The sequence below is a fragment of the Hyla sarda genome, chromosome 3, assembly GCF_029499605.1.
Source record: "Hyla sarda isolate aHylSar1 chromosome 3, aHylSar1.hap1, whole genome shotgun sequence".
NCBI classification, from domain to species: Eukaryota; Metazoa; Chordata; class Amphibia; order Anura; family Hylidae; genus Hyla; species Hyla sarda.
The window spans coordinates 269,310,737-269,333,760 of NC_079191.1; the positions used below are offsets into that span (position 1 = coordinate 269,310,737).

General features: G+C 41.4%; 2 protein-coding genes across 9 annotated transcripts in view; one reads left to right on the forward strand and one right to left on the reverse strand.

The window, feature by feature from the left end:
- The window catches only part of LOC130362330 (armadillo repeat-containing protein 1-like), a 36,000-nt gene extending 27,996 nt beyond the window's left edge, over window positions 1–8,004 (forward strand). For all 4 annotated transcript variants that reach the window (XM_056566612.1, XM_056566614.1, XM_056566611.1 and 1 more), the window contains exons 7-8: window positions 2,112–2,186; window positions 6,808–8,004. In XM_056566612.1, the coding sequence (XP_056422587.1) occupies window positions 2,112–2,186; window positions 6,808–6,999 (267 nt within the window). In that variant the 3' untranslated portion in view covers window positions 7,000–8,004. The remainder of the gene's footprint in view (window positions 1–2,111; window positions 2,187–6,807) is intronic.
- Window positions 8,005–17,938: 9,934 nt separating this feature from the next.
- BCLAF1 (BCL2 associated transcription factor 1) overlaps window positions 17,939–23,024 on the reverse strand; it is a 43,894-nt gene continuing 38,808 nt past the window's right edge. For 3 of the 5 annotated variants that reach the window (XM_056566618.1, XM_056566617.1, XM_056566616.1), the window contains 2 exons: window positions 19,817–20,011; window positions 17,939–18,319 (listed from right to left, as the gene is read on the reverse strand). In XM_056566618.1, coding sequence (XP_056422593.1) covers window positions 18,314–18,319; window positions 19,817–20,011 — 201 coding nt within the window. In that variant the 3' untranslated portion in view covers window positions 17,939–18,313. The remainder of the gene's footprint in view (window positions 18,320–19,816; window positions 20,012–23,024) is intronic. The other 2 variants (XM_056566621.1, XM_056566619.1) reach the window with 1 other exon arrangement.

The following is a 23,024-nucleotide window of genomic DNA, read 5'->3' on the forward strand; positions in this document are numbered from 1 at the left end:
TCCTGCCCGGGCTGCAAAAAAAAAAAAAAAAAAGAAAATGAACCATCTCTCACCTTCCTGGGTTCCCGCAGAGCGCCACTACAGCTGATCGGTCCTCCGGTCCATCCTCTTCATACTTCTGTGTATAACGAAGCGTCACATGGCGCTCAGCCTATCGCCGGCCGCCGCGATGTTCTGCCTCGGCCGGCGATAGGCTGAGCGCCATGTGATGCTTCGTTACACCCGGAAGTATGAAGAGGATGGACCGGAAGACCGATCAGCTGTAGTGGCGCTCCGCGGGAACCCAGGAAGGTGAGAGATGGTTCATTTTCATTTTTTTTTTTTGCAGCCCGGACAGGATGGAGCAGGAGTACTCTGCACCAGAGTACTCCTTTAAGGCTCACTTTACCCCTTGTTATGTTCCTTGAGGGGTGTAGTTTACAAAATAGTATGCATGTGTTTTTTTTTTTTTTTTTTTTTTTTTTTTTTACTGTTCTGGCATCAAGGGGCTTCCTAAATGCGACATGCCCCCCAAAAAAACATTTCAGCAAAATTCGCTCTCCAGAAGCCCAATGTCGCTCCTTCCCTTCTGAGCCTTCTAGTGCACCCACAGAGCACTTTACATCCACATATGAGGTATTTCCTTACTCGAGAGAAATTGGGTTCCAAATTTTGGGGGGCATTTTCTCCTATTACTCCTTGTGAAAATGAAAAGTTTGGGGTAACACCAGCATTTTAATGATAAAAATCAAATTTTTCATTTTCGTGTCCCACTTTAACGAAAGTTTGTCAATCACCTGTGGGGAATAACTACTCAATTTACCCCTTGTTACGTCCCTTTAGGGATGTAGTTTCCAAAATAGTAGGCCATGTGTGTGTTTTTTTTTTTTTTTTTACTGTTCTGGCATCATGGGGGCTTCCTAAATGCGATATGCCCCCCAAAAACTATTTCAGCAAAATTCGCTCTCCAAAATCCCATTGTTGCTCTTTCCCTTCTGAGCCCTCTAGTGCACTCACAGAGCACTTTAAATCCACATATGAGGTATTTCCTTACTTGAGAGAAATGAATTACAAGTTTTGGGGGGCCTTTTTACCCCTGGTAAAAAAATGAAAAAAATGGGGCTACAATAACATGTTAGTATAATAAAATGGAGATTTTGATTTTTCACCTCCATTTTGCTGCTATTCCTGTGAAACACCTAAAGGGTTAACAAACTTTTTGAATGTCATTTTGAATACTTTTAAGGGGTGCAGTTTTCACAATGGGGTACATCATAGGGGATTTCCAACATAAAGACCCTCAAATTCACTGCTAAACTTAACTGGTCCCTGAAAAATTCTGATTTTGAAATTGTCATGGAAAATTGCTGCTATACTTTGAAGCCCTCTGATGTCTTCAAAAAGTGAAAACATGTCAACTTTATGATACCAACATAAAGAACACATATTGTATATGTGTATCAATATATAATTTATTTGACATGTCCATTTTCCTTACAAGCAGAGACCTTCAAAGTTAGAAAAATGCAAAATTTTCCTGAAATTTTGGAATTTTCACCAAGAAGTGATGCAAGTATCAACGGAAATTTTACCACTAACATAAAGTAGAATATGTCACGACAAAACTGTCTCGGAATCAAATTTATAAGTAAAAGCATCCCAGAGTTATTAATGCTTAAAGTGATAGAGGTCAGATTTGAAAAAAAAAATGCTCCCGTCCTTAGGGTCATAATGGGCTCCGTCCCCAAGGGGTTAAGGATAGGCATCCGTGTTAGATTGGTGAGGCTTTGATTCCCAGCACTCCACTGTTTACAAAGGCAGTGGTGCACTTGAGAGCACTGTGGCCTCACAGGGTACAGCAGTTGCAAGCTGGAGCATTGGTAAACTTTAAAGGCTGCAACAATCTAGATGGTGGGACAGATAACTAGTGACTAGTTGGTGCACTCGCCAATGGTATTATAGAGGGTTACATCCTTTACATTGCAGCAGCTTATAGACTTATGTTAAACCCTTTTATTTAGCTAGTATAACGGTACAGAATGAAATGCAACAGACCAGGCATTGTCATTTTATACTCAGTGTACTATCCATATATGTGTACACATGGATTAAATTACATTTTTATTTTTTAGTGTATAACATCAGCAATTGCCAACACAAAAGTGCTGAAGGCACAGCAGGTGATAAAGAACGAATGTGGAAAAGAGGTATGTGCACTCTCATAAACCATGTTGATTCTTTTTTAGAGTGGATGTTTTGGTTTCTCGGACAACACTAAATACTGGTTTAGTCTAGTCTGTTTGGTCTGGGACCTGGAAAAAGGGTATATAGGCTATGTATACACTGAGTTCACTGGATTCCATTGAAATGTATACGCTCATGTTTAATGAAAACACAGTGACTGTGATCCCTGTCCCCCAAATGATGCATAGAATGACTGTGATCCCTGTCCCCCAAATGATGCATAGAATGAATGTATATCGGTGCCTGCAGCTAAGGATACCACAACAGCAGGCTAAAATAAACCTAAACAGTGTGTGTACTAAATAGTGTTATTTCGCCCATTCCATGAGAAAAAGCAACTGTCAGAGTAGTAGAAGGGGTACAGCCATGAAGTTCGAGTATGCATGTACGTGCTCCACAAAGGCCCAATGTGTTCGGTTGCTCACGGCTGTAGTAAATGAAGACAATGTCTTAGGGCCGGTTCACACTACATTTGTAGTGTAGGGGAGCCGGCCCGTATGTAATGCATATCAATGAGGTCCAGTCAGAAAAATGTATACAGGGAAAAAATTAGCATTAGACTCCGGTCGGCTCATTCAAAGGAATGGGGTTCAAACGTAGTGTGAATCCAGCCTTACTCATGGATATGTCTTTATTGAGGAATCATACCTGGCAGGTGCGGGTCCCTCAACTTTTCCACACACACACTCAAATGTCTATTACCATACTTCCATCCAAGATTCATGACATGGTCACCCCCTAAACCAATCTTGGATGGAAGTCCAGTAATACACATGAGAGAGTTCAAGGGGTGTGCACCTGCCAGGTATGATTTCACCAATAGAAATGTATCCATATAAGTACATAAGACACTTGTCTTAATTTACTACAGCATTGAGGAAGTTGTTGTGAGCAATGGAACGCACGGGCCTCTATGGAACACATGCCAGCATACTTGAACTTCTTGGCTGTACCCCTTCGACTTCTCTAACCGGTGGTCTTTTTCCATGGAAAAGGCAATATGACCCACTTGTTTAGATTTATTTTAGACTGCTGTTGAAGTATCTTTGGCTCCAGGCACTGATATACATTCTTTCTGTGCATCATTTGGGTGACAGGGATTATGGTCACCGTGTATTATCCATTCCTTAACCCCTTGCCGCAGAATCACGTCTATAGACGTCGGATTGCACAGGTCCTTCCCGCATTCCGACGTCTATAGACGTCATTCAGTTAACCCGGCGATGCGCGGCATCGCACGGGTTAACTGGCAGAAGTCCCGCTGTTACCAGCGGGGGACAACTATTGCTAGCCCCCCAGGACCATCTGTGGATGGTCCTGGTCAGCGATCACGGTCATTGGTCCCTGTGGACCAATCACAGTGTCTCAGCTGACGCGGGGTGAAAGTTCAGATTCCGTGGGGACCAGGGACTGGCGGCAGGCACACGTGGAGGCATCAGGCAAGTGGAGGAGGCGGCGGCATCAGAGACAGCAGTGAAGATCATCACTGATCTTCGCTGCTGCTTCTAGGAGTTTCAAAACTACAACTCCCAGCATGCCCAGACAGGCTTTGGCTGTCTGGGCATGCTGGGAGTTGTAGTTTTGCAACATCTGGAGGACCACAGTTTGGAGACCACTGTGCAGTGGTCTCCAATCTGTGCTCTTACAGATGTTGCAAAACTACAACTTTCAGTATGCATACAGTCCAGGCATGCTGGGAGTTGTAGTTCTGTAACATCTGGCCCTACAGATGTTGCCGAACTACAACTCCCAGCATGCCTGGGCAGTCTGGGCATGCTTGGAGTTGAAGTTTTGCAACATCTGGAGGGCCACAGTTTGGAGACCACTACAGTGGTCCCCAATCTGTTCTCTTCCAGTTGTTCCAAAACTACAACTCCCAGCATGCCCTTCGGCTGTCTGGGCATGCTGGGAGTTGTAGTTTTGCAACAACTGGAGGCACACTGTCTGGGAAACATCTGTTTTCTAACTCAGTGTTTCCCAACCCGTGTGCCTCCAGCTGTTGCAAAACTATAACTCCCAGCATGCACTGAAAGACCATGCATGCTGGGAGTTTTAGTTTTGCAACAGCTGGAGGCACACGGGTTGGGAAACACTGAGTTATGTAACAAACTCTGTGTTTTGCAACCAGTGTGCCTCCAGCTGTTGAAAACCACAACCTCCAGCATGCACGGACAGCCAAAGGGCATGCTGAAAGTTATAGTAGTGCGCCTCCAGCTGTTGCACAACTAGAAGTCCCAGCATGCCATTCTGTCACTGCATGCTGAGAATTGTAGTTTTGCAACAGCTGGAGGTTTGACCCCCCCCCCCAGCAAATTTTCCGCTGCAGCTCAGACTCCCAGCACAAAACTAGCTGTGAACCCTATATGTGAATGTACCCTAAAAACACTACACTACACATAATAAAGAGTAAAACACTATATATATACAAATACCCCTACACCATTTCCCCTCCATAAAAATGAAAAACATCTGGTACGGCAGTGTTTCCAAAACTGAGCCTCCAGCTGTTGCAAAACAACAACTCCCAGTATTGCCAGACAGCCACTGACTGTCCAGGCATGCTGGGAGTTTTTTAACAGCTGGAGGTACCCTGTTTGGGAGTCACTGGCGTAGAATACCCCTATGCAATCCCTAATTTAGGGCTCAAATGCGCATGGTGCTCTCTCACTTCGGGCCCTGTTGTATTTCAAGGCAACAGTTTATGCCCACATATGGGGTATTTCCGTACTCAGGAGAAATTGCGTTACAAATTTTGCAGGGCTTTTTCTCCATTTACCCCTTACGAAATGGTAAAGTTGGGGTCTACCCCAGCATGTTGTTGTAAAAAAAAATATTTTTTTACACTAACATGCTGGTGTTGCCTAATACTTTTTATTTTCATAAGAGGTAAAAGGAAAAAAAACACCAAAATTTGTAACGCAATTTCTCCTGAGTACGGAAATACCCCATATGTGGGCGTAAAATGCTCTGCGGGCGCACAACAAGGCTCAGGAGTGAGAGCGCCATGTACATTTGAGGTGATTTGCACAGGGGTGGCTGATCGTTACAGTGGTTCTGACATAAACACAAAAAAAAAAAAAAACGCCCACATGTGACCCCATTTTGGAAACTACACCCCTCACGGAACGTAACTAGGGGTATAGTGAGCCTTAACACCCCACAGGTGTTTGAAGAATTTTTGTTGAATATGAAAAATTTTTATTTTTTCACTAAAAAAATTCTGCTGTTATCCCAAATTTTTCATTTTCACAAGGGGTAATAGGAAAAAAGCCCCCAAAATTTGTAACCCCATTTCTTCTGAGTATATAAATACCCCATATGTGGATGTTAAGTGCTCTGCGGGCGAACTACAATGCTCAGACGAGAAGGAGCGCCATTGGGGTTTTGGAGAGAGAATGTGTCTGGAATTGAAGGCCACGTGTGTTTACAAAGCCCCCATAGTGCCAGAACAGTGGGGACCCCCCCCCACATGTGACCCCATTTTGGAAACTACACCCGTCACGTAATGTAATAAGGGGTGCAGTGAGCATTTACACCCCACAGGTGTACATATTGTATATGTGAATCAATATATAATTTATTTGGTATGTCTATTTTCCTCAAATTTTTCATGAAATTTTGTAATTTTTCACCAAGAAATTACTCAAGTATCGACAAAAATTTACCAATATGATAAAGAAGAATATGTCACGAAAAAACAATCTCTGAATCAAAGTAAAAGTATCCCAGAGTTATTAATGCTTAAAGTGACAGTGGTCAGATGTGCAAAAAATGCTCTGGTCCTTAAGGCCAAAATGACCTCGGTCCTTAAGGGGTTAAAGGGGTATTCCAGGCCAAAACTTTTTTTTATATATCAACTGGCTCCGGAAAGATAAACAGATTTGTAAATTACTTCTATCAAAAAATCTTAATCCTTCCAATAGTTATTAGCTTCTGGGAGTTGAGTATCTGTTTTCTGTCTAACTGCTTTCTGATGACTCACGTCCCGGGAGCTGTCCAGCTCCTATGGGGATATTCTCCCATCATGCACAGCTCCCGGGATGTGATGTCATCATTGAGCAGTTGAAATTGACAGGAAAACTTCAGAAGCTAATAACTACTGGAAGGATTAAGATTTTTGAATAGAAGTAATATAAAAAAAATTAGCCCTCATACCTCCGCTTATACGGAAAAACGAAAAAGTTTTTTTTTAAGCGAAACATTAATAGAAAAGTATGTTATCATGGTTAACATTTTAATCGTTTTGACCCAAAGAATAAAGAACACTTCATTTTTACCGTAAATTGTACAACGTGAAAACAAAACCTTCCAAAATTTGCAAAATTGCTGTTTTCTTTTTAATTTCCCCACACAAATAGTATTTTTTTGGTTGTGCATATGTTTTATGGTAAATTGAGTGATGGCATTACAATGGACAACTAGTCTGTGGATGAAAATATAAGAGTTTTTCAAGGCGAGGAGGAAAAAAAGAAAACGTAAAAATAAAATGGGCTGAGTCCTTAAGGGGTTGATGCCAATTGGGGCATACATCTGGAGTGATTGTTCCTATGTGTAAAATTTGTCTGCTCTACTCCATTTGCATAGGTTTATGTTCCAATGCCAACTATGAACAATCAAGTGGAAAAAAGCCATTGCTTGCCAGACTATTTGCCAGAAGAGGAAAGTCCTCAAAAAGATCTGGAAAAAGCTTTAACCCGACCAGTATCAAAAGAAGAAACGCGTGGGAATTGGCTAAAAGCTACTGTTGGTTTTCTTAGTAAAACTTTTTACTGGTGACTTATATAAAAAATCTTAAGTTAGGTTAAAGTCAGATCTGTGTTCATTGGTTATGATGAGGTCTAAACAGGATTTAGATCATGGTGTATTTATTTTTACTGGACAAAATAGAACTACATGTCGGAATCTGCAGCAGAGGTTCCAACACACATGTAAACATAGTCTGTGTATTAACCCGAGACCTCTAAATATTGTCTTGTGTGTATTTATATGTGATGTACCTACTTATGAGTGTAGATGCTAGTATATGTTTTCTTGTCTTTGCTTGTAAAATGTAAATAACACATTTGGGTCCAGTTTACTATATTTGTAACTAAATAATAGGAAATATGCAAGTGTGTTCTGTAGGCATTAGATATTATTGTTGTACATATTGTACAATTTGCACTGTAGATGGGTGCTCTACCTTTTAGAGATTCTTGTTTGGCTGATAATTCCTAGTCACCTTACAAGGTTCTTTTATGGGTTTAAAGGGGAAATCCGGTACTCAACTTTTTATCCCCTATCCACAGGATTTGGGTATAAGTGTCTGATAGCAGGGGGTCCAACCGCCAGGACTCCCGCGTGATTTCCTGCCCAGTGTTCCAAGGATTTTTGTTCAGAACAGCTGTTCTCGTGCACGGAGTGACATTGGCCGACATGCCCCCTTTATGCACTGTCTGAGAGAGCTGGAGATACACGAGTTCTGTACTCGTGTATTTCTGGTTCTCCCATGGAAATGCGTGGAGGAGGGGACATGTCAACTACCTCTGCAAGGAGCAGTGGTCAATACGTGCACCGCGATCAGACACTTATCCCATATGCTGTGGATAGGGGATGAGAAGTTCAGTAACATTTCTCCTTTAAAGTTAATTTACAGTGTAGCCAGAAACTTTCTGCCCCCCCAGAACAGAATTTATTAGAGCAGCAATGTTAGGCTCTTTTAGCACTTATTACTGTAAGTAACTTATCTACTCAATAATCCTACAAAAAAACAACATTTTGTGGAAAAAAAAAAGTAATTGTTTGTGTTTTCATTTGGTTCACTGCATTTACTTGGTAATACTAGTAATGGCCCTAATACATTGGGTGATTATTGACCAAACAGGCCAGTTATAGGTTAATGTGCATCAGGGCCAGTGATCAACTGACAAATAAGCAAACGCTTGTTCATCAGCTGCTCGCTTCAATTTGACCTGTCATAACGACAATCTTCGTACACACCACATGTAATAGGGTATGTGTGACAGACAGCAGCAAAGGTCTACACAAATGATCCAATGATTGTTTGGGCAACCCTGCCTGGACAATTGTCAAGCCTTGTAGATGAGCGCTGATCCAAGAGATTGGTGCTCCTATACTTTCCATATAATAAGCCCTGTCAATCAAGATTATAGAAAAGTCAACAGAAGAACAGTCTTGGTTTTTATTTACATGTCACTCATGCCAAGCAAAGAAAAGGAGGAGTTGCAGATGAGCTTGTTTCTAACCTAGATAGTCAAATTGTCAACCTAATACAGCCTTCAAAAATCCACTAGGTGGTATTTGGGCTACTACAAGCTTCATAACACCAGATGAATGGAAATGAGTAGTCTAGGGTGATGAATCCCATTTCACAGGCATTATAATAGATGCCTAGAGCAAAATTTGTCACATGTTAGGAATAAATTTAGCTGTATAGTTATTCATTAAGGGGAACAAGTATAAACGATTAAAACTAAATCCTACATGGCTGACAACTGATATTAAGAGCAATAAACAACAAAATTCTGCTGTATAAAGGGGGGGGGGGTTTGGTGCTGTCTAAATGGGGGGGCTGCTGCTGTCTAAAGGGGGGGCCCTGCTGCTGCTGCTGTCCAAAAGGGGGGGGGAGCTGCTGCTGTTTAAATGGGGGCCCACTGTCTAAAGGGGGCTGTGGTCCACAAGGGGGGGCGGTTGTCTACAGGTGGGGCTGCTGCTAATGTCTACTATTAAAGGCAATCTTACAGCAGAGTCACCTGCACTAACTTTAATTTATAGATAGATAGTGCAGGTGACCCGGTTTCTGCTGCTGCTAACCATGTGGTCATCTGTCTCACCGCCAATGCAAATTCTCTGTTCTGTCCAATGGAGAAGAGAGAAATCTTGGCTCATACTACAGCAGTCGCCTCCATTGTACACAACAAGGACCCACATATCATACGGTAAACAGCGCCAGAAACCGGGTCACCCTGGTGTCAGATTCCGTTTAAAATAAAAGTAATCGCACTTGGTATTGGCGAGTACTAGAATTCAAGTATCGGTACTCGTACTCGGTCTTAAAAAAATTGTATCGGGACATTCCTAATTACAAAGAACTTAATTAAATGTGTAAAAATGTAATAAAAACAGCAAAGATTCAAAAAGAGAGACAGGTGGCCAAAGAAAGCAAAACAAATCCTAAATATATTTTTTTTTAGATCTATAAATGTAAAAAAAAAAAACAATGACAAAGCATGTATGACCCCTTTATAATGATAATGGGGAGGTGGTCACTGGTATTCAAGAGAAGGCGGAGCTACTGAATGGGTTCTTTTTTTCTGTATATACGAAGGAAGAGGGAGGAGCTGGCGCAGGCCTGGCCAGTGCAGGTAACACATCATGTAATTTACTGCACTGGCTTAATGTAGATATGGTCAAAGGTAAATAAAGTTAATGTAAGCAAATCTCCAGGACCAGATGGATTACACCCAATAGTGAGCTCAGTCATTTCTGTACCCTTGTTCATGATATTTAGAGAGTCTCTGGTGCCTGGTATTGTGCCGAGGGACTGTCTGAGCGTGCTTAGTTTCTGCGGGGTCCCGGTTGCTATCAGCAATTGGGACCCGTGGCTAATACCGGACATCGCCGATTGGGCTAGTGTCCGGTATTAACCCTTTAGACGCCGCGATCAAAGTTCATTGTGGCGTCTAAAACGGGAGAATACACTGCCGGTTAGCTCAGCTGAGCTGTTTGAGACCGCCACAGTGAAATCGCGGCATTCCCGAACAGCTGAGAGGACAGCGGGAGGTGTCTTACCTTCTTCCTGGCTGTCCGATCGGCGTTTGATTGCTCCAAGCCTGAAATCCAGGCTTAAGCAATCAAGCGTAGAAAACACTGATCAATGCATTCCTAAAAAATGTAATAAACATATTTGGTATCGCCGCGTGCGTAAATATCTGAACTATTAAAATATAATGTTAATGATACCATACAGTGAACGGCGTGATCTTTAAAAAAAAAAAATTTAAAAGTCCAAAATTGCTGCTTTTTTATAACGTTTTATTCCCCCAAAAAATAAAAAAGTATTAAAAGTTTTATATAGGCAAATATGGTACAGATCACGGCACAAAAAGTGAGCCGCTTATACGAAAAAATGAATGTTATAAGTCTTCAAAATAAAGGGATTTTAAACATACTAATTTGGATAAAAAGTTTGCACATTTTTTTAAGCGCAACAGTAATAGAAAAGTATGTAATTATGGGTATCATTTTAATCGTATTGACCCAAAGAATAAAGAACACGTGTCATTTTACCGTAAATTGCACACCGTGAAAACGAAACCTTCAAAATTTGCAAAATTGTGGTTTTCTTTTTAATTTCCCCACACACAGTATTTTTTTAGTTGTGCCATACATTATGGTAAATTGAGTAAATGCATTACAAAGGACAACTGGTCGCATAAAAAACTAGCCCTCATAGTAGTCTGTGGATGAAAATATAAGAGAGTTATGATTTTTTGAAGGCGAGGAGGAAAAAACTAAAACGTAAAAATAAAATTGTCTGAGTCGTGTCCCCCTGCTTGAGCCAGTACATGTCTGGTCCTATCTGAAGTTTGCTAGAGAGCATTTGGATCATAAAGAGGATTGGGAGAATGTTATGGTCAGATGAAACCAAAGTAGAACTTTTTTGTTAAAAACTCAATTTGTCGTGTTTGAAGGAGAAAGAATGCTGAGTTGCATCCGAAGAACACCATACCTATTGTGAAGCATTGTAAATCATTTTACAGAAAAAAAAGATATTTATGGGGCAAAATTGAAAAAAAAAACAAAAAAAACTTTAACTTTTGGGGGCTTCCGATTCTGCGCAGTGCACTTTTTGGTAAAAATGACACCCCATTTTTATTCTGTAGGTCCATACGGTTAAAATGTGATACCCTACTTATATGGGTTTGATTTTGAAATACTTCTGAAAAAAATCAAATACATGCAGAAAAATGTATACATAAAAAATTCTCATCTTTTGACCCCTATAACATTGTTATTGGTACCATTTTTGTTTTGATCGGACTTTGATAGCTTTTTATGAATTTTTTCATGATATAAAAAGTGACCAAAAATATGCTATTTTGGACTTTGGAATTTTTTTATTTTTATAATTCGAACATTTCCGCACGCGGCGATACCACTTGTTTATTTTTATTTACAATTTTTTTTAATGGGAAAAATGGGGTGATTCTAACTTTTATTAGGGTTAAATGACCTTTATTAACTTTTTTCACAGTGTTATAGCTTCCATAGGGGGCTATAACACTGCACACCCTGATCTTTTACATTGATCCCTGCAAAGCCATAGCTATGCATTGATCAGTGTTATAGGCGGTTGATTGCTCAAGCCTGAATCTCAGGCTTGGAGCAATCAATCTTCGATCGGACACAACCGAGACAGGTGAGGGGATCTCCGCTCGCGTGCTAGCTGATCGGGACATCGCGATTTTATCGCGATGGTCCCGATCAGCCCGACTGAGCTGCCGTGAAGCTTTTACTTTAATTTTAGACGCGGCAATTAATTTTGATAGCCGCATCTAAAGGGTTAATAGCTCATGGCACAAAGATCGGTGCCGCTTGCTATTAGCCCAGGGTCCCGGCTATCATTAGCCGCCAAGACCGACCCCGTGTTATATACCAGGCACAGGGCGTACAGGTACGCCCTGCGTCCTTAAGAGGTTAAAGTTATATTGTTCTAGGAATGTATCTAACCCTGTTTTGAAGCTTTCAATTGTTCCTGCTGTAATTAGTTCCTGAGGTAGACTGTTACATAAATTCACAGGCCGGCATTTATCATTGTAGGTGTAAGTGAAGCATTTTTCTACACCTTTTTTTGTGTGCTGGTAAAGTGTAGGAGCACCAAATTTATTAACTGGTCAGAGCATTTCTGAAATTTCTCTCTTCATACACCAAAAAGCTAAACTAAGTCTGGGCTGGTGTAGTTTTAGAGACTTTTCAGTGACTTTTCACCTTTTTTTGTGCCTTTTCACAAAAAGGCGCTGTTCATAAAACCCTTCCATATCATGTGTATTGCAACTCAAAATCAGCAGAAATGTGTCAATTAAAAAGTCAGAAATAAACCCTGCTTGCGCCTTTTGTAGACACACAAAAAAGTCTAAAGACAATAAATGTCAGCTACAGTTCTTATGGTAAAAAAAAAAGTGTGTCGTCCCTTGAGACAATCTTTTCTTCTCCAGACAGAGGGAGTGCACCCCTGTCCTTTGAGGGGGGTTTAACCTAGCAGTTTTTCCCCTTATTTTTGTATGGTCCCTCTATAATATTATATACATTGATCATATCTTCCCCCCTCCCTTAAACGTCTCTGCTCAAGACTAAACAAATAATTATTTTAATATTTCCTCATAGCTACGAAGTTCCATGCCCCATATTAGTTTAGTTGCGCATATCTGCACCTTCTCCCGCGCCACAACGTCCCTTTTATGAACTGGTGACCAAAACTGAACAGCATATTCCAGGTGAGGCCGTACCAATGCTTTATAAAGGGGGAGTATTATGTCCCTGTCCCTTGAGTCCATGCCTCTTTTGATACATGACAATATCCTGCCGGCTTTGGAAGCAGCAGCCTGACATTGCATGTTATTCTGTAGTCTGTGATCTACAAGTACACCCAGATCCTTCTCTACCAGTGACTCTGCCAGTTTAATCCCCCCTAAGACATACGACGCATGCAGGTTATTAGTACCCAGATGCATAACTTCACATTTATCCACATTGAACCTCATTTGCCAAGTGGATGCCCAGACACTTAGTCTATCCAAGTCATCTTGTAACTTATGCACATCATCTATTGACTGTACTGTGCTACAAAGCTTGGTGTCATCTGCAAAAATAGAAAAAGCTGTTAATCCAATCTTCTATATCATTAATAAATAAAACAAGAGTGTGGGCCCAGTACTGTACCTTGGGGGTTCCCCACTAATAACCTAGGACCAATTGACCACCACTCACAGGGTATGGCCCTTAAACCAGTTTTCAATCAAAGGGTTAAAAAAAAATATATAATCTATTTTCCTAATAAATATTAAACAGAATTGGTATTGCTATGTGCTTAACCCCTTAACGACGGCGGACATAAATGTACGTCCTGGTGAGCTGGTACTTAACGCACCAGGACGTACATTTATGTCCTATGCATAACCGCAAGCTGCGGAGCGATGCTCGGGTCATGCGCGGCAGGTTCCGGCTGCTGATAGCAGCCAGGGTCCTGTTGATAATGTCAGACATCCACGATCACACGGATGTCCGCCATTAACCCCTCAGATGCTGTGATTAATACAGATCACAGCATCTGCAGCATCGCAGCCACTAAAATGGATGATCTGATCGCCCGCAGCGGTGATCCGATCATCTAGAACGTTAGACGGAGGTCCCCTCACCTGCCTTCCACGGGTCTTCTGCTCCAGTCTGCGATCGAGCAGAAGATAACCGATAATACTGATCAGTGCTATATCCTATAGCACTGAACAGTTTTAGCAATCGAATGATAGCTATAAATAGTCCCCTATTTCCCCACTTATACGGAAAAATTTAAAAGTTATAAGTCTTCAAAATAGGGGGATTTTAAACATACTAATTTGGTTAAAAAGTTTGCAATTTTTTTTTTAAAGTGCAACAGTAATAGAAAAGTACCGTATTTTTCGCCGTATAAGACGCACTTTTTCTTCCCCAAAACTGGGTGGGAAAAGTCATGCGTCTTATACGGCGAATACACCCCTATCGCGGTGGTCCCTGCGGCCATCAACGGCCGTGACCCGCGGCTAATACAGGGCATCAATCGCTGTGATGCCCTGTATTAACCCTTCAGACGCGGCGATCAAAGCTGACCGCCGCGTCTGAAGGGAAAGTGACACTAACCCGGCTGTTCAGGACCGCCGCGATTTCACCTCGGCGGTCCCGAACAGCCCGACTGAATAGCCGGGTTAGTGCTTACAGGACACCGGGAGGGACCTTACCTGCCTCCTCTGTGTCTTCTCCGTTCAGGGATCCCCTGTATGGCCGGCGCTCTCCTTCCTCGTCATCACGTCGTCGCATACGTGCGTAACGACGTGATGACTGCGACGGAAAGCGAGGATACCCGGCCGGCAGCAGAGACGTTCCGGAGCGCCTCGAACACTGCGACAGCGATGGAGAGACATCCAGGGCAGCGGTGACTGGTCCGGAGCAGCGGGGACACGTGAGTATTACCTCCTATGCAGTGGTCTTCAATCTGCGGACCTCCAGATGTTGCAAAACTACAACTCCCAGCATGCCCGGACAGCCAATGGCTGTCTAGGCATGCTGGGAGTTGTAGTTTTGCAACATCTGGAGGTCCGCAGGTTGAAGACCACTATTGGGTTCAAAATCTTTAATTTTTTAGATTTTGCACCTAAAAATAGGGTGCGTCTTATACGCCGGTGCGTCCTATAGGGCGAAAAATACGGTATGTTATCATACTGTCACAGTCACTTGTGGGTCACAATGCAACCCCATTCTCCATGATCACGGCAACGTGTCATTTTCAGATGTTTGACCAGAAATTGGCATGTGGTCGCAGCCTAAATTGGGGTCTTATTTTTATTTAAAGGAGTTGTCTAGGATTAAAAACATTTTTTTTATTTATTTGCAAAAACAGCACCACTCCTGTCCACAGGTCAGGTGCAGTACTGCTGGCTGGACATAATTTAATAAGCTGTAGAGTGGACAATAGATAGAAATAGTTGATTTTTTGTAAAATTCTTCTACATAAAATAAAAGCACTTCTACTGTTATGCTTGTTTTAACAATGCCAATGCAGAAAAATTTATATACCTATTAGGGCTGCACGATATGGGGAAAATGTGCGATTGCGATTTTGGGCCTTAAAATTTCGATTTTGATATGCGATGCGATAAAAAAAAAAAAATGGTGAAATCCCCCCCATTTCATGTCCAATCGCCCCCATTTCACATCTCCCCTTGTTACATTCTTTCCCCCTTGTCACATTCTCCTCCCCCTTGTCACATTCTTGTACTGCAGCAATACACTAGGTTTCCCGGGCGGTTTTCAAATTTTCTGTGGGAAACCTAGTGTTTGCTGCTGAAAAAGACCTTTCCCCATCAGCCAATCACGGACTTGACACATGACACCACTGCGGCCAGTGATTGGCTGAAAAGGGAAAGGTCCTACTAGTTGAATGAAGAGAGGACACCCCGGACCGCACGGAGGGGAACTGCATCTGCAGGGACCGGGAGTAGGTGAGCAGAAGTTTTTTTTTTTCCTGCGCCCTTTTATTTAGCTCAGTGTTTTTCTATCAGGGTGCCTCCAGCTGTTGTGAAACTACTACTCCCAGCATGCCCGGACAGCCTTTACCTGTTTTTCTTCTGCACCTCATTTTGGTCCCGTCCCCTCCAGTGTCACATCATTCCTCCCCTTTTATCAGTCCCTGTGCCACATTTACCCCCCACCATCCACTCCATCATGTTCCTCCTATGCCATTCTTCCCATGCCTCATCATTCCCACCCCATGCTTCATCCCCCCCTTTTCCCCTGCTTTTTATATAATTTTTTTTATTTTCCCTACCTACCCCCTCCCTCATCACGCCCCCCACCCCGCTTTATATTTTTTTATTTTCCCTACCTCCCTCATCACTCCCCCCCCCATTGCTTTTTACATATTTTTTCCCCTGTCTCCCCCTACTATATATATATATATATATAATTTTTTTTATTTCCCCCCTGCTTTTTTATATTTTTTCCCCTACCGCCCCCCTCCCTCATCACTTCCCCCGTATTTTTATATATATTTTTTTTTTATTTTCCCTACACCTCCCCCCTCCCTCATCACTCCCCCCCCCATTGCTTTTTACATATTTTTTCCCCTGTCTCCCCCTACTATATATATATATAATTTTTTTTATTTCCCCCCTGCTTTTTTATATTTTTTCCCCTACCGCCCCCCTCCCTCATCACTTCCCCCGTTTTTTTATACATATTTTTTTTTTATTTTCCCTACACCTCCCCCCTCCCTCATCACTCCCCCCCCCCGACGCTTTTTACATATTTATTTTTATTTTCCCTACCTCCCCTCTCTCATCACTCCCCCCCTGCTTTTTATATATTTATTTTCCCTACCTCCCTCATCATTCCCCCCTTTTCCCCTGCCTTTTATATTTTTATTTTCCCTCCCTCCCCCCTCCCTCATCACTTCCCCCTGCTTTTTATATATTTTTTTTACTTTCCTTAATTGGCTGCGCTTCGGCAGGCCAGGTCAGGCGGTGGGTCTTGCGGGCTGTGTGGTCAGTGAAACAGATGAGTGACGTCCTCTCCCGGCTTCTCTGCGCGGCATCAGTGACGTCACTTTTCATTTCCTGCAGTCGCCGCACTCCGAACTCTGACTCACGGCAGCTGCAGGAAATGAAAAGTGACGTCATTGATGCCGCGCAGAGGAGTCGAGAGAGGACGTCATTCATTTGCTTCATGACCACACAGCCCGCAAGACCCGCCATCTGACCTGGCCTGCCGAAACGCAGCCAGGTAAGGAATAAAAAAAAAAAAAAAAACATTAAAAGCAGGGGAAAAGGGTGAATGATGAGGGTGGGAGGGGGGGTAAGGAAAATTAAAAACACAGGGGGGGAGAAGCCGCCGCTGGTCACTGATTTAAAGTGTCTGCGGCCGGACTGCTAATACTTCACAAGCAGCTGCTACTACGGCCGCTTTAAATCAGTGACCAGGAGATTTATTGGCATATAACACACAAGCAGGGGTGCGTGTCATACACCGATAAATACGGGTATTTACATGTTTTTACCTGCTCCGGCTGGCCCCGCCACGGGGTAATCGCATGTTTTCCTGGGGGGCCGTATCGCTATATCGCAAAAAGCGCGATTTGATTGCTTTTGCGATATATCATGCAGCCCTAATACCTATCAAATATGGGCATTTTACTGTAACACACATCCACAATTAGCTGCTTATAGTTAGGTTTGCAGAAAGGGTGTTAATTTTATGGACATATAAAATATATTCTGCTTATACTAATATAGGATATACTCCTAATAAAGATTTCCAAACACTATGGGGGGGGGGGGGGGGGCATTTATCAATGTTTGCTTATGTATTCCTTTTTTTAGTTATTTTTTTTCTTACAATTTTTTTGCTTATGTGCGACGTATTTATCAACTGGTTTCAGCCTGTTGATATAATAAAAAATGCTTAAGTGAAAGAATTTTTTTTTATTTTTTTACTTTGGTAGAGGCTTTTTCTGCTCCATGTCTGAGTTGGAGTAAATTTAGTAGGTTTTTTCATGCCCTGCGACTTTTTAGCTACTGTCGCACTTCATAAATTTCTGACCACTGCAAGTCAAAATAGTTTTTCTACAAAAAATAAAATGCGGGAAAAAAAAGTAGCTTTTCTCGCTGTCAGAACAAAGAGTCGCACGCAAAATCGTGCAGGCGCAACTGCGACAATTTAGCGACAAAATTAGAAGAAAAAAATTGACCAAAGCCGTTGATAAATGCCCCTTATAACTTTAGAAATAGTTCAGCGTATATATTGGGACTGACACACTGAAGCTAATAAAGGCATATTCCAGATTTTTTTTTTTTTTAGGGAAAATATACAGTGCAAAGGAAGTGGCTTTTTTTTTTTCACACAACCCCTTTAATATCAAGTCTGTAAATAAATTTCAAATCCAGACAAAATAATACAAGAAGCGATCCAGGAGTTAAAGGAATATTTGCAAGTATCTGTTACAGTCAAATACATTCTATGTGTGCAAAGCAAATCTTTACCTATCACAAAAGAAAAAGAACCAATTCACAATCTTCACCATACAATCATGGCAAACACACAGGATAAACGGAAACACTTAAAAGCAAATTCTTAAAAGTTGTGGTTGTTAAACAGCATTAACCAGTCTTTTCCAGAGTCATGTTGACAGATGTACTCCACGTGAAAACGTCAGATTCTTTAAAACTAATTTCCATTTGTTGAGTAGCAACTGAATTAAAATACAGTTCATATGTTGGGCGACTAGTAAATTATAGTCAATAAAAAAAAAAATATCTTGTAGCATCGGTTTTCTCCAGATGAGTTACTCCTGCAAATGAAAGAAAGGTGTTGGTATATTATATACTTTATTAACAAATTCTACGGCTGTGAAGCAAAATTCACATTTTAAAACAATTTCATACTTGAAAGTTGTGGAACTTTTATACTTTATTGTTTTTATAAAGTTGCTTGTTTTCCTATTCATAGCTTTTAAAATGCTGCTGGCTTTATTCAGACACAATGGTCTTTAAGCATTATTAAACTACCTGCCGTTTTAGAGTTCCAAGTGTATCACTCTTCTCTGAGTTCCCACAATGCACTTCTATTTGGGTAGTCATCTGAATTATTTTTACATTACTGTCTGAATTGCCAATAAAAAGTTTCATGTAATTAAAAGGAGGAACAATAAAGGAAAATATCAGTGTCAGGCTGCAACTGCTCCCTTATATGCAAACCATGTATGCAACAACATGTGTAAGGCTGCATTGACACCTAATTTTTACGTTACGGGTGCCGGATCCAGCTGGGGGAGGGGCAAACCGGGCTCTCCCGTAACCCAGCCGGACCAGCGCTGAAATCCATTTACTTTAATGAGCCAACTGGGGTCAAACGGTTACTCCGGTCAGCTCATTTTTGACATATATCCAGTTTTGTGACCGGACCTAAAACCGTAGTATACTATGGTTTTAGGTCCGGTCAGGAAACCTAAATGAGCCTGGGGTCACCGTTTGACCCCAGTTGGCTCATTAAAGTAAATGGATTTCAGCGCTGGTCCAGCTGGGGTACGAGAAAGCCCGGTTTGCCCCTCCCGCAGCCGGATCCAGCACCCGTAACGTAAAAACTAGGTGTGAATGCAGCCTAAGGTGTTATCTCTGACATTTTTTGATCAGATATTGTTTATGAAAAGGATTCTGTCAGCTCCGATTGCTAGGGGGATAAAATGAACCATACCTTTTAGTTGTGTATTGTCATTTGTCAAGTGCTTCTTTTGTTAGCAGCTAAAGTGAAAGAGGTTGTGGCCAGTCATAGCAACACATTTCCTCCCTCTACCACCCTGTATGATTGATGTACGGGGCTCAGCTTTCAGCAATGAACCCTGTAAGTCAATAAGTGAATGCGGGGAAAAGAAGAGGTGTGCTGCTGTCACGTGACACCTCCTCTATTACACTTTAGCTGCTAACAAAAATGGCACTTTTACAACTTTACAAACAGCAATCAGCTAAACTAAAAAGTAAGGTTAATTCTACCCCCTAGCACCTATATGGCAGGATGTGCAGCTCTGTAACTGGTACAGACCTGACATTCCTTTTAAATGGGCAATATCATTTAGAAGAGAGAGAAAAAGAAAAAAAAAAAGATTTGTTGTAGAGATATATTAAAACTTTCCAATCTGTCTGGGTCTGAGTGTTCAGACCCAGACTGATCAGTAGAACAAGGCAGGAGATGCATAGTATACAGATACCCCAACTGATAAAAACTTCTAATATTTCAAACTTAAAAAAAAAAAGGAGAGGTATATGGTAGTGGTGGTGTAGAGATTTTCTACCTTTTCATCTTTGCGCCTTTCTTCCATTGTTTCATCTTCCTCATCTATATGGCCATCTCCCTGGAACTTGTCATGCGTCCATTTTGGACTGCTCCCAGACTTTTTAAAAGGAAACCTTCCTCTTCCACGCTGGAAGTTGCCACGGCCCCTTGCTCTCCTTGCCCAGTAATCCACTCCATCATCTCGATCATCATGCTATACAAATATATTTTATTATGCTAAACTGAAAAGCAAGTCTACAAATAAACTGCATTGTTTTGTGCTCAACAAGCCATCCTTTTGCTGATAAACAACATCTGTAAATCACAATGTCAAATTTTTTTTTTCTTTTTTTTTCTTCATGCACCATTTTTTCAATAGCACATATATTTATCAAAATTCACTGCCAACAACTTTGTTCAAGAACAAAAAATACATCACACTATATTAATTTTCGTCTCTACAGAAAATGACAAACTGCTTGGTAAATCCATGTGTTTAATGTTAGGCTGGTTGTTCTGTCACTAAGCAAATGTTCTGCATATGATATCACCAGATCAGCCCGTTTATAAGGATAATCCAAGAAACTAAACTTTTTAGACACATCTCCTATCCAAAGAATAGTGGATAAGTGTCTGATCGCGGGGAGGGGGTCTGACCTCTGGGAACCCCCAATCTCCTGTATGGGATCCTGGCTACTTACGCGTCCTTAGTGCTCTGTGACAGAAAAACCAACATAGCATTAAGTGCAAGGATTTACCAAGAAGTTGATCACTATATATCTAACATATACATACACTTGCATGACATAACATAATATGCATTCATTTTTTATTGTACTCATATTTCTGCATATAATGATTTTTAGACTTTTCCTAAGAGGTCCTTTATTATCGACAGCCTGCATCTTTCACCAGGAGGTTCATTATATTTAGCTGTATAGTGCTTTCATATACAGAGGTTGGACAAAATAACTAACACACCCCTATTTTTACATAGTCAAGTTGAACTCATGACGCACAGGCCGTGACTGGTATAAACTTTCATTCTTGTGCGGTTATATAAAAAAAATGTTTGTTTTAGGGGCATGATATGTCTGACTTGACTGAGTTCCAAAGGGTAAGCCATTCTGTCCAACCCCTGTACACCGATCAACCATAACATTAAAACCACTGACAGGTGAAGTGGGTAACATGGATTACCTTGTGACAATGGTACCTATCAAGAGGCTGGATATATTAGGCAGCAAGTAAACAGTTCTTGCAGTTGATGTATTGAAAGCAGGAAAAGCTTAAAAGGAGTTGTCTCACCATCAATCCCCTATCCACAGGATGGGTGATAAATGTATGATTTCAAGGGAATCTGGTTAGTGAGACTCCCAGAAATTTCTAGAACAGAGTCCAGAGTATCTTGTCAGGAAAGACCAGCAGACTTGTGCACTGCCACTCCATTCATTGTCTATGAGAGCTGTTGGAGAAAGTTAAAGGGGCAGTCCACGATCTCCTGTAAATTCCACAACAACTTACTAGTCCTAACTTCCTATACGAATGGGTGTGACAGCCAGCTCAAATCACTGGCTGAGAGGGCCCATCACTACCTCTTGTCTCAAAAAGTTGACTGAAAGTTGGTGGCTGTTCTGCTCCAGAGACAAGAGATCGTGGGGGGGTCCCCAGCAGTTGGACCCCCAGGTTCAGACACCTATATCCTTAGCTTAGCTATCACCATCAGCTCCAATAGACAATGAATAAGTGTTAATGGTTAAACAACCCCTTTAACCCTTTCCCAGGGCATATAGATACGTCCTGGGGGGTGGCTTTGGAGTGGGATTTTACCTAAGGATAGTAGGTAATAGTCCTTTATAGGGACAAAGTATAAATGTGAACACATGTGGAAAGGTCCAAACTATAAAAAAAAAATAATACATATATATCATTAATAAAACCGCAGAGTGAATGGCATAAACAAAAAAATAGCAAAGTTCAGAATTGCTGACTTGATCAAATAAAAAAAAAATTAGCCCTCATTTGGCACTGTATACGAAAATAAACAAGTAAGAGAGGTCAGAAAACAAATTTACGTTTACTCTTTCTTACAAAAAGTTATCTTTTTAGTTAATAAAATAAAATCAAACCTATATTAATTGGGTACTTTTGTAATTGTATGGACCTACAGACCTATGGTCATTTTAACCATAAAGTGCGCTGTGTAGAAACGAATCCCCCTAAAATAATTTTTTTGAGCTTTATCATACATTTTGTGGTAAAAGAAGCAAGAGGAAAAAACTGAAATTGAAAAAAAAAATAAATTGCTGTCATTAGGGGTTAAAAGGGAAACGGACAGCAGGATCACCTGCACTAACCTGAATATACAAGTAGATAGAAACAGGTTCATAGTGAGTGAAAATCGATGCAGCCGTTCAGGAGATATTCATTTTGTTGCTAATATTGCTGCTGTATGTGCAATTCTTTTTCCCACCCCCTTTGACTGATAACTCCATACCCACCATAAATAGCGATCCCTCTTTCTCAGAATGACAGTAAAGGAGGAGTTATTGGCCTAAGGAGGCGGGAGAAAGAATTGGACATACAGCAGCAGCCTGTCTTCATTGCAGTCAAGAAGAAATTACCATATTAGCAGCAAGATGAACTTCTGAACAGCCGCACAGATTTTCACCTGATAAGAACTCGCACTATTCAGGTTAGAGAGGTGGTGAGACTCCTGTGAGTTTTTCTTTAAAGAGGACATGTGGTCAACACAAAAAAAAAACTCAGGATTTAAAGGTGTACTCTGGGGAACTAAACCCATAGCCCATCCTTTCCCTCTCACCAACCTATGTATGTCTAAATATCATTCATTAGCTATATACAGCAGTTTCCCTCTTTCAGCTATCACTTACATGCAGTAAGTGAGAGAAAAACGTAATTTTCAGATCCTAGCCCCCTCCCTTCAAGACAACGCCACCAGTTTTTTTCCTGTGTAGATCTAATCACTGATTGCTGCCATTCAGAGCACAGCATGATTTATTGCTGGAGGAAGGATAGTCTGAAAGATAAGACCTGTACAGTATGTGAGCTGCAGTGTAAGCCTGCACACAGATAGTGAAAGCAGATGGCTGGCAGCCATTACACAGAACTGCACTGACTTCTAGGAGTTGAAGCCTGTGCTGCAAACAAGGAAAGGGTATTTAGGAGACATTAGGGGCCAAAGGGTCTGCAAAAACCACATGGAT